Below are 11,492 nucleotides of genomic sequence, written 5' to 3' on the forward strand. Positions count from 1 at the left end.
TTTACTGGTCATTGAACAGGTCAGCTTCTAGGAAGGAAATACTCAATGGTGTGATTTATTTGCAACCATGAATTTATTTGTGTAAAAGACGCAAAGTATTGTTTAAATAATCTTTCTAAGTCATTGCAAACATTATTTTCCATTCGTTTCGGTCATTCCATTCCTAATCATTATCTGAGGTATTTAACTCGCATATAATTCAAGAGATTAGTCCTCAATAAAGACTATGTACAAAAAATCCATGTATAGACAAAATAGTTATACATACTATCTATCATACGTTTATCATTACAATACAGCGTCAGTTTTGACAGAAACAATTATCAGGCTAAGAACGCTGTGAGTACAGTAGAGCATTACCCTGATATTAAAAACTAGATAATTATTTAAAAATACACTGTAGAGTCATTAAAATGCAACAAATGCTATTGGCTCCAATGCTTATTTTGCTGCATTTTTTATGTGAAGTGGCTGCATCCAGACAAGATAATTGCACTAGGTCATTATTTTCTGAGCCCTGGAATATAAAGCAAAAGACATAGCATAAGCACAATCTTTCTTCTTTTGAAAATACCATCCACTGTTAGTAAGATCAGGTGCATTGCCTGACTGTTCTATTTAAGCAGTTTGGCCTGTCCTGCCTTGGAACAGTTATAGCTGGTGTATATGCATATACATGTAGTTCAAGTAGTTGTACATGCTATAGATGGAACATATAAAATGAAAACATCTGGTCATTACAAATGCGTTTCACACTGTGAGGATGAGTGATTAAGCTAATCAAACTCTACTCCATACTTCTGAACTTCCAGGAACACAAACTGTCGCTTGGAACTCCTCAAAGGGAGCGCAATGAGTCACCCAGACCAGCTTGTCATCTTGAGGAGGGCCAGACGGTAATTGATTGTTCCCCATTGGCATTCAGAGTGTCCTGCAGCAATACACAGGGTGCAAAGTCTAAACTGTTTTCTTGACATTTCTTTGAAAGCTATTTAAATTGCCCTCCTCAGATGTGCCGATCAAACTTGAGGTCCCCGGCTTCCTGGCTTGCTGTCTTGCTGTGTGCATAATTCATGAGCCCCTGTGAAAGCTCAGTGATGGACCTGAAAGCATTCACACAGGTGTGCTGACTTCCAGCAGTTGTGCAGGTGGAAAGGTGAAGTCTGTGCATGTGGGCCACAGAAACCTGCTACCAAAGCCTTCAATTCACAAACAGCTGTCCTGATCGCTTGATTCCTTAATGAGTGCAAAAGAGAACGTGAGAGGTGGAGGTTGTTGCTGCTGCAGTCAGCATCTTATTGGAGTGCCACTGTCTCCATACAGCAGAGTTCAAAGGAAGTGTACAAATTCAATCTGCTTAGAAGTTCTCCTTGTTGAAGTAAAACTTCACTTTTCGGGGATCGACATCGGAATACTTCACACATTTCTGCTCCAGGGTCTTCGCCAGACTCTCAGGCCCACACAGGAACACACCAACAACTGACCTGCAGCACATCAGTCAGAAAGTAAAATTATTAGTCATTAGTGTGTGAGTGAGCTCTTCCTTTGCATATCCCACTGCCAGTTATTTGCACATTATTATCTGGATAATGTTCTTATTTCACAGATAGCAGTGAAATGATGAATCAAGAGTTGAATGTAATAGTTTCTGTGTATTTGGTCCATTTTGCTATCGGAAATTGAATTCACCTAAAATTTCTAAAGACAATAACAATTTGAAAACCTATTCATCAAATGTATATAGTCATTGTTACACTTCAGATGACGTGATTTTTCTCCAGCTGTTTAACTGACTAGAAAGCGATGAGAAGTGTTATGATTTGGCCAGCACTGACATACACAGCGTGGTACAGAAATGCACGATCTGTATCCGGTTGCGTTCCAATGCCAAGATCTTGTGAAGGAAGCATAAAGGAGCATGATAATCTTACGTGGGATTTTCCTTGCGGACCTCCTCAAATTCCTTGTCCCAGTTTGGCCTGCCATAATGAGTTTTCTGTTTGAGCCCAGTGATGATGTCCGTGTCCTTGTCAAAGTGAACCATGGCATGAGCAGCCTGCAGCAAGAGCCAGAGGACACAGCCATGGTCAGCCATGGTCAGACCTTGACCTGTAAATCTGTCAGTGCCCACTGCCCAGGAGTAATGATGCCTGCAGGGTTTCTGCAGATACCACATTGAACAAGTTATCCTCTGCATAATGTTGCTCTTGAAGTAGCACAGAGAGAGCAACACTTCAATTTCTGCACCTGTCCAAATTACTAAAGCACTGCAACACATGGAAATGCATTACATTCCTCAGTATTAACTGGCGTACTTAAGGACAATGAAGGCAAAGGGAACTCAGATTCTTTCTGCATTTTGACCTCTGGTCGAGGTGGTTGAGTTCAGGGTTCAGCCTCTGCACTGCTGCCTACAAGCCTGTTTAAACAGGTCCTCTTACGGTCATGGAGTTGCCTGACAGGGACTGGCAGTCTCGCACTAAAGGACAAGAAATGGCACAAAGGAGGTGCTGATGGCCTTAAAACTCGAGGCACACGAGAGGGAGGAAAAGCCCCCATCACATCTGAACGCAGCTCTGAGCCACAGCTGCTGATGCCCAGTGCTTACGTGACTGTGGTCCCAGCCAGTCAGGAAGAGCTTGTAGGTGAGGAAGTCCTTCATCCCCCTCTCCTCCATCTGCTTCTCCAGCACTTGCAGCAGGTCTGCAAACCACTCGAAGGCATGGGTCTCCCGGCACACCCAGCAGAAGAAGATCTGCAGACGCACAGCGCCACCCGGCGAGAAGACAAAATCAAAACACGCCTCTGTTGGCTTCCTGCCCTTCCCCGGTACTCCCGGGCTTTCCAGATGAGGATATTGCTTTTACACTAATGCCAAACCCCCTTCTTGTACCAGGAAATGATGCATGACAGCAGCATTAAAAAAAGAAACAGTTAAGAAACAGTCTTAGGAAGATATCTTGAGATGTCGATAGTGGTAAAAAAAAATCCAGTCGCTAGAAAGTGTTTAATCAAATGTATTAAAAGAAAAATTCCTATCATGCATTCATCTTTTAGAACTTTTAATTAAAGAGAGCAAAAGAAAAAATGAGATGCTGTGAGGCTGATATACAGTATAAAGTTCTTCCAGAAAGGCTCTCAGACTACTGGAGGACAGCTCTTCTGACACAGACAGACACTCCATTTACCACGATTATCAGTCAGGAGTAGACCTTTCTATTGAGTTCAACCGATGTCTTGAATTTGTGATCACACGACAGCCATTTCAACATACTGTGTGCTGATTCAGTCTGATAATTACAAATACAACCTTATTGTAATTGTGAAGTTCACTTTAGGTTCGTGCTTTGACTTTACATGATTTGTAAAGGCATTGCACACATTTCAATTAGGGAACAAAAAAAATCAATTAGTGAAAATTTGAAGGGAGGTGTGTTACTTTAAAAACAACACTGGAAACTTCAAGCCTTGCTTATATAGTCTAAACCTTTCAATATTCAATACACTATCACTGCCAGTCAGGAAAACTACTAATAGGGTGTCTTTTTGTGACTGACCGGTTTCTGTTCTGTAGAGAAACAACATGAGCATCTTTGTCATGTTTGACAAACAGCAGAGGCATGAGAAACCCACAGGGGTTGTGTTCTCCGTCGGCTGAGAGGTGAGGGCTCCCCTGCGTCCTGCACGTACCTTTCTGGTGCGGAGTTTAGGGTCCGACTCCTTGAACTTGTACCAGATGGACTTGAGGATGGAGGCGAAAGGCGTGACCCCGATGCCACAGCCAACCAGCATGCTGACCTCATAGTCGAACACATCCTCACTGGCCGTGCCAAACGGGCCATCCACGGCCATCCTGGGAGGGCACCGAAAGGTCAGATGTCACGCCACAGCCAATCACACGGCAGCCTAGGACCCTTCCATTGAAACTTATAGCCACATACTGTAGCTCTGTACAGCTTTAAAAAATATACTGCGTGGGGGGGAGGGGAGGGGGGTAAAATTTAATCTCAGAAGTGATTGTTTTTTCATGCTTTTTTTACAGGGTTGTTGAATCCAAGTCATAGAGGGTCAGGGTATTGGAGTGTTCAATGCTTACTGGGCTTAGCTGGGCCAATTGAACAGCTTCTCCCAGCTCTTCAGGTGCTGCTGCCTTAAAGAGACATGGGACACCTGCCGGCACACCCCCCCCCCCCCCCCCCCAAATACAAGTGTGTGTTTGTGCCATTTCCTCCGTATGTTTACACTGGATGTCTCTGTGCACCCAGTATTGTAATAAGGACAGATTTCAGGCATTATTCACTGTATCCAGGGCATGTGCCATGGGAGAGCTGTACAGAGCTGCACACCTGTAGTTGAACCCACACCCAGATTCTGGCTGACCGCTCTCATCACGAGGGGCTACTCCATCTGCTGCCAGGCGTTCATGGCTTTATTGAGCCAGTGGCTTCAGGAGCCGTTTCCACACTGCAGCACCGGACCCCCGAAGGCCCTTACCTGGGCCCCTGCGCCCCCTCGGGCAAGCTCTCCAGCTGGCTGATGAGCCCGCGGGTCCAGTCCCCCACGGAGCGGATGTGCACGCTCATGAAGTCCTCCTCGGGGGCAGAGGTCAGGGTGAAGGGGTGCCACTCCAGCTGGGAGACGGAAGGGCAGTTGAGGAAGACGTACTGCCCCACCTCCATGTGGAACCCTGGCTTCGTCAGCTGCAGCTCCAGCACGTTGGAAGGGTGGATCACAATCTGAGGGCACAGGTTATTGATCATGATGACGATGACGATCATAACAGCTGATGAAATCGGCAGAATTCCATGTCCCCAGAGTTGGGAATCCCACGTCTCTCCCACCTCCTCTGTGCACGGGCCTCTCCGAGGACACAGGCCAGCGGAGCTGTATCAGAGCGCAGCTGTGCAGATTTAGAGAAACCTCTTGCCTGCTCACCTTCCGATACGTGACCTTCTGCAGGTAGCGAATAAAGCGCAGCACACGTTCACACAGGTACAAGATCATGGGTCCTAACACCCACTTCCACGTCTGGGGAAAAAGAGGCAGAGACAAGAGTCACTTGCCTAACTCAGATTAGTATCAAGGCATATCCACACATGTTGCTTGTTTATTAATCAGGTTTAATTTTCAAGTGTAATAAAATCCAATCTTTCTACCAAGCTGCTTGATATCAAATTGTAAATCTTTCATTCTTTATTATTATTATTAATGATAAATAGGTCAACAGTTAGAGTACTGGACTCACAACTGGGAGGTTGTGGGTTCGAATCCCACAGCTGAGCCACTGCTATGTGCTCTTGAGCCAAGTGCTTTAGCTGATTGCCCCAGTAAAATACCCATCTGTGTACATGGGGGTGCACATCCAGGAACAAGGGTGTTCCTTTGGATAAGTGTCAGCTGAAAAGGTTGGCAACAGTTAGATTCTAGGTAACCAGTTCTACAAGGGGAGTGTGCTGTTCTCAGATTTCCGCTCAGCTGCTGCGCTCAGGGGGTGCCGACGCCAGCATGTGGAGAGTCTTACCCCTGGCTCCCCTCCTTTGAACTGTGGGATAGGACACTCCTCGATCTTGCCCCAGTACAAGGACTGGTTGCTGCAGACCGCAGTCTTGTGGACCAGCATGCTGTCCTCTGTCTGCTGGCGCACAATCCGCCTGGAAGAGGCAGAGGGACAAGTGTCACTAAGAGGAGCAGATCCCTGCTGGGAATTACTTCCTAAATTGGCTCTCAGTTAAGATTAGAACACAGGACACAGAACACAGGAGTGCCCTTTGCGGACAAACACAACCTTGTCTTTGCAGAGAAGAGCTCTATCACGTGTGGAGCCTTGTGGTCTATAGTGCTTGGCTGACTCTCTGCTGCTTACCCAGCTCCGTGAAAGACCAGCCCAGCGTAGAAGATGATGAAGAGGTGGTGGGTGTACCAGAAGACCTCATAGAAGCTGCGCCGGATGACCTCCATGGACGAGGTGATCATGAGGATGAGGGCCAGGGTGATGATGACCCCGGTGAGGCCGGCGATGGTGGTAAACGCCATGTACGTGGGAGTCTGAGACACGAGGGGCAGACCAGACCGTCAGTCCCTGCACACAGCCCCACTTGGGGCAGCTCACAGGCCGGTTTATTGCCCCAGCCTGAACTCTTGGCGTCTTACTCGACCCAATTATAGTCAAGTGAAATCTGTTTTCACTCGCAATCGCTTGCCATTGAAATCATCTACGAGGTAAGGTTGCTATCACAAGAGATAGAGCACATGAAAAACAAAGGGGTTTTGCTTTCAGTAACACCACCCAAGAGCATGAGCACCTCAATGGAGTGAAGCAACTACAAGTTGTTTAAATCTTAAGCAGTTGCTGATGTTCTTTGAGGGTTTCGATGACCAGCTGTCAAATATTATGTCTGGGGTTATCTGCAGGTTAATTAAGTCATCAGACTAGCTGGATATCTTGATAGCTTAACAACCTGGACTCCTGTGCTCTCACTATTTGACCTTCTTGCCTTCCTTGAGACCTTTTTTTCTGCGAACACAGGCGGCTCTCTTGAACAGCTCAGCAGGAAAGGGCGAAAGAACAATCTGTCGATTTCTTAGATCTGCGATGCAAGACATCACATTAACAAATGCAGCCATGCACGGCTCTAAGAGACATGCGCCGGCTTCTAGAGGCTGATGGCCATTCACAGAAAGGCACTCAGCTGTGTGACTCCGAGTGAATTTCAAAAGCAGCAGGACTCACGGTGTTGTTGGAGCGGATGGGATTGAGGAAGCTCTCGTCAGGCACATCTCCCAGCTCAGAGAGCTCAGTGCTGAGGGTGTCGTACTCTCCCTGTCTGCTGTTGTTCAGCCACTCCAGGTTCAGCAGGTGAGCGATGGTGTGGACAGCTGGGCCGAGGAGACAGCAGAGAGAGGGTGTTTGGGATCCTGGTTCCTGCTCTGAACCTTGGAGTGACTTGAATTCACTCCAGGTTCTGCACATTATCCTCACAAACACAGAATTAAAAAAAACATTGGCTTAACCCTGGTGGGTCTTTGGAGGGAGAGATGACTTGGTAATAATGTTTCAAATGTTTAGCAGTACTAATACCCATTACATTCCACCAATGTACTCCCTAAACAACAAGAGGACTAATTCCACTTTATTCTGCTCCCTAGAAGTCCATTTTGATGCAGCCTCAACCCAAACAGAGAGGCAGTACAGAAGGTAGAGGTCTAGCAGCATTCCCTATCTTAGCGCTTGGCTGGCAGTTCACCCAGTCATGCCTGATACAGAGCAAAGCAGAGCTTCAGCATTTCAGCTCGGAGCAATATGATAACACTGTCCAAAAACACAATATTCATCAACTACAAGCTTTACACAACTCAGCAGAGAATTTAATTGTCACTGCATTGGGTATCAGTGCAAACAACCTTGAGAACTGTTGATTCCAAAGCATCATTTGCATTTATTTCTATCTAATTCAATTTGTACTATCCAGATTGCCTTTCAACGTGTTTGAAATTTTCCTTTCACAGTGACAAAATTCAAGGCTTTGCCAATATACTGGTGACGACAGGGATCTACACACCTCTTCCCTCCCACTGTAAATATCAGGGTGTGTGCAAGCTGGTGAAAACACAACTACACACTTCACTACACATAGCACAGAGTCACAAAACAAGAAGAGGCCATTCAGCGCATTTCGCAAGTTCAGAATTGTCAAATGACACAAGCTGTCACCAGCTTATCAGTCAAAAGGCCACTTGTTTTCCTGTTAACGAGGAAAACAAAGCATGTATTCCTCCAGGCAGCCTAAACAGGTTCTTGTATGAATACTAGTGTGGGTTTGTGATGGCTTCAAAATGCAGGCATGCTTTTTGACAGAAGTCCAGCACAAGTACTGTGTGCCTGTTTTAAGTAACAGAAAAGCATTATCTGGTTGATATATTCTCATATAGAAAGTAACTCAGGGAATGGATCTAAATCTCACAATCATCTTTTATTGTACAGACGAAGGAGAATTTTAAGGACAGAGAGGGTGTACTGTTATGCTTTTGTAATGTACTGTAAATCAAAAATGCCAAGAAACAGTAATGATCATGGCACCGACTCCCAGCTCAGTAACACACTGACTGCCAAGCCACACATTTTGGAGCTACATGGAGAGAACAGCAGAGAGACACACAGACTGGTGGTGGGGAGGTGCTCACCTGTCATGAGGGCAATCATGTAGGCTGTCAGTTTGTGGAAAGTCAGGTTTTTGTCCAATTGCTTCCTCATAGACCGTCTGCAACACTGAAATACCAGGAGGGGGCTTGTTAGAAAGACACAACCGCAACGGACCACAACGCATGCATACACTGTGAGCACTGCTTCATTTTCTGTGTGCTCTATCTGTTGAAAGTGAGGGCAGTGGTCACCCAGAGCCTGTCCTAGAAGAACAGGACACCCGTCCCTCACATGGCACAGTAGCACGCACTCTCATCCACCCAGCCAGCAGCTCTGGACCAAACTCAAACAGAGCCACAGAGACACAGTGCAAACCCAGGCTGGACTCGAACCCAGGACTAAAGAGCTGTGCTGACTTTCACCCCACTGTGCCTCCCCACTGCTTCTATTGAACAGTAAAACTAGTCAAAGTGCAGCGCAGTTCCCTGGCGATTGCTAACAGCACAAGAGGCTTGAGCTGGTGGGAGAGCCGCTCACCATGAAGGAGCCGCGGACCAGCGACAGGAGGTTGCGGCACACCGGCAGCAGGATCAGCATGCAGTTGAAGTTGAGCACGGCGGCCGGCGCCCGAGCCCACGCCAGCGCGGACTGCAACGGAAAAGACCGGCGTTAGGAACCGCGGCGGTGGTGTCCGGAGAGCGCTGGGCACCATGGCTGTCACGAGGGCGGAGAGGCTGGGCTCAATCCAGGGAGCCCCCCTGCTGAGGTCCAGCTGTGGCCCTTTCTGTGGCAGCTGGCACACACTGAGCCAGGCCGCACCTCGGAGACGGGTCAGCCGTCTCTGCTATAAACCCAATAGCAGTTGGTGGCCCGTCCCTTCAGAAAGAAAACCATCAGCGTTTTAACTTCCCTAGAGCACGACCATCAGTTAAGGAATAGAAATACCTTTCTATTCATCTTCTAATCCCTTTATCCAATGCAGGGTCGCGGGGCAGCCGGAGCCTGTGCTGGCAAGCAACGGGCACAAGGCAGGCTACACCCTGGGCAGGACACCAGCCCATGGCAGGTCAGGCAGACACAGACACAGACATGCACACACTCACACCAGGGCCTGTTTCCCAGGATCTAATTCATCTACCAGTATGTCTGTGGACTGCGGGAGGAAACCCACAAGAACCGGGGGGACGTACAAACTCCGCACAGACAGCACCCCGGGAGTTGAACCCAGGTCCTCGAAGCCGAGAGGCAGCTATGTTAATCGCTGCGCCGCCCACAGTAACCTCCTTCTTAGCTGAATAAAGGATTTTATTTCATTTGTGCCTAGTAAAGTAACCAACATGAAAGGCACTGTTAATATCCGAACCACAGGGCTGTGTTAAAGGGCAAGTTCATGGCTATGCTCACCCCCAGGAGGTGTCGGGTGTAGACATACTGGTCCCCCACATCGTAGAAAAAATAGAAGTACAGAAACAGGAATATGTTGATTCCCATCCAAATCACCTAAACAGGAAAAAATAGAACTTCATAAACCATTGACAAGCATTTCAAAACAGAGCGCCACACTCTCTCAGAACATAGAACTGGACTACATAGTTCAAGGGAAAATTGACACTCGTATCTTTCCAGTTAAAGCGATTTCTTCCGACAAAAAGTGATTTCAGCGTCATTCCTTAAAAGTATGGGATCGGCAGGTTCCCAGTACTCAAGGCAGGTTAATGACTAACTTGGGGACTGGAAGACACGACTGGCACTGGTTGAGCAAGGAGAATTTAGCAGTTAATCTTTACAGTCTTAAAAGGCAGACACCACCAAAACAATGTATCTCGTGTATAACAGAAATGAGAGCGACAACAGTAAGTCAGTTAATATTCTACGTTGCACCTATTTCACACCTGAAGACGGCTCCACGGCCGAAACGCTGTTTTTTCTTTTCTTTTCAGCATTGAATAAACCTATAACTTATTCCTATTTCATGCGTTTCGTCTTCTTTCTTAATACAAATAATCTTCTATTTCTCGTGCTAATAATAATAATAATAATAATAATAATTCAGATTTGTTCTCACCAGTATAAAAACCGATAACCCGTGGTTCACAATCCAGTTGCCCATGGTGGTAACTTGCGTCTGCAGGTCTGATGTGCGATTTTGTTTCAGTCGGGACTGCTGCTCTGAGCTGCAGCACTCCGGTATTTAAATACCCAGCGGACCGCACCCTGGGGCGGGCTGGGCGCACGGAACAGGGCCCGTTCGAGTGCTGACTGCAAAAATTCCCTTTAACTGCGGCATGCAGGAAACAGGGCTTAAAAAAAATGCTGCATTTTATTTTTATTGGTCATTCTCTCAATTTCAATGAAGCCTTTTTGTTTTAGAAATCGTTCTGTTATATAGAGTGCGGAGGAATTTCTACAGGTCTTTCAGGAAACGTTTTATGGCAGGTGTGAACTTGGCCAAAGCGCTTTTTCTGGAAGCGCAAAGGATCATCCTGCGCCCGTAAACCTACTGTAGGTATGAAAGTCAAAATGTAGGACTTTCTGCCTTTTGAAATGCGCTTTTAGTTATTGAGTATTTTATTTAACACAGTTTATCAATAAATCCAAGCTCAGCCCACCATATAGCGACATGCGATGCTACATAACTAGAACGGTTTAAGAGCCATATCACTCTGCAGCTCACAGCTGGCAGCCCACTGAAGCCCAGCAGGTGTGAGCCTGGTCAGTACCTGGATAGGAGACCTCCTGGGAAAAACTAAGGTTCCTGCTGGAAGAGGTGTTAGTGGGGCCAGCAGGGGGCGCTCACCCTGCGGTCCATGTGGGTCCTAATGCCCCAGTATAGTGACGGGGACACTATACTGTAAACAGGTGCCGTCCTTCGGATGAGGCGTAAAACCGAGGTCCTGAATCTCTGTGGTCATTAAAAATCCCAGGGCGTTTCTTGAAAAGAGTAGGGGTGTAACCCCGGCGTCCTGGTCAAATTTCCCATTGGCCCTTACCAGTCATGGCCTCCTAATAACCCCCCTCTCTGAACTGGCTCCATTACTCTGCTCTCCTCCCCACTGAGAGCTGGTGTGTGGGAAGCGTTCTGGCGCACTATGGCTGCCGTCGCATCATCCAGGTGGGGCTGCACACTGGTGGTGGTGGAGGGGATCCCCATTACCTGTAAAGCGCTTTGAGTGGGGTGTCCAGAAAAGCGCTATATAAGTGTAAGCAATTATTATTATTAATTATAATTTTTTTTTCTCCTGGACAATTCCCGCAGTCTCATGCCCATAATAAGGACACCACAGGTTGGAAACAACGAAAGGGGATGAGAAAAAATGAAAACAAAACTTTTTTTAAAAAAATTAAACGTTAT

The 11,492-nt window shown here is 46.8% G+C and overlaps 1 protein-coding gene across 1 annotated transcript; it reads right to left on the minus strand.

The window, feature by feature from the left end:
- Positions 1–54: 54 nt before the first annotated feature.
- nox1 (NADPH oxidase 1) lies at positions 55–10,292 on the minus strand. Its single transcript, XM_088925870.1, has 13 exons — positions 10,206–10,292; positions 9,545–9,640; positions 8,678–8,788; positions 8,182–8,266; positions 6,731–6,876; positions 5,864–6,045; positions 5,522–5,651; positions 4,936–5,028; positions 4,495–4,736; positions 3,691–3,853; positions 2,609–2,755; positions 1,932–2,056; positions 55–1,484 (listed from the first exon to the last, which is right to left on the minus strand). The coding sequence occupies exons 1-13, from the start codon at positions 10,248–10,250 to the stop codon at positions 1,358–1,360; spliced, it is 1,692 nt and encodes a 563-aa protein (XP_088781996.1). The 5' UTR covers positions 10,251–10,292; the 3' UTR covers positions 55–1,357.
- Between the last annotated feature and the right edge of the window lie 1,200 nt (positions 10,293–11,492).

This window comes from Atractosteus spatula, chromosome 9, assembly GCF_055471065.1.
Source record: "Atractosteus spatula isolate fAtrSpa1 chromosome 9, fAtrSpa1.hap1, whole genome shotgun sequence".
In the NCBI taxonomy this organism is placed as follows: domain Eukaryota; kingdom Metazoa; phylum Chordata; class Actinopteri; order Semionotiformes; family Lepisosteidae; genus Atractosteus; species Atractosteus spatula.

What these genes read in the sequence shown, in the direction of transcription:
- nox1 (XM_088925870.1), bottom strand. Translation starts at nt 10,250, where the DNA reads ATGGGCAACTGGATTGTGAACCACGGGTTATCGGTTTTTATACTG. An exon ending in CATGATTGCCCTCATGACAG is followed by an intron (nt 6,877 to 8,181) that starts GTGAGCACCTCC and finishes TCCTCGGCCCAG; the next exon opens with CTGTCCACACCATCGCTCAC. An exon ending in GAGGGGGCGCAGGGGCCCAG is followed by an intron (nt 3,854 to 4,494) that starts GTAAGGGCCTTC and finishes GTGCCCTCCCAG; the next exon opens with GATGGCCGTGGATGGCCCGT.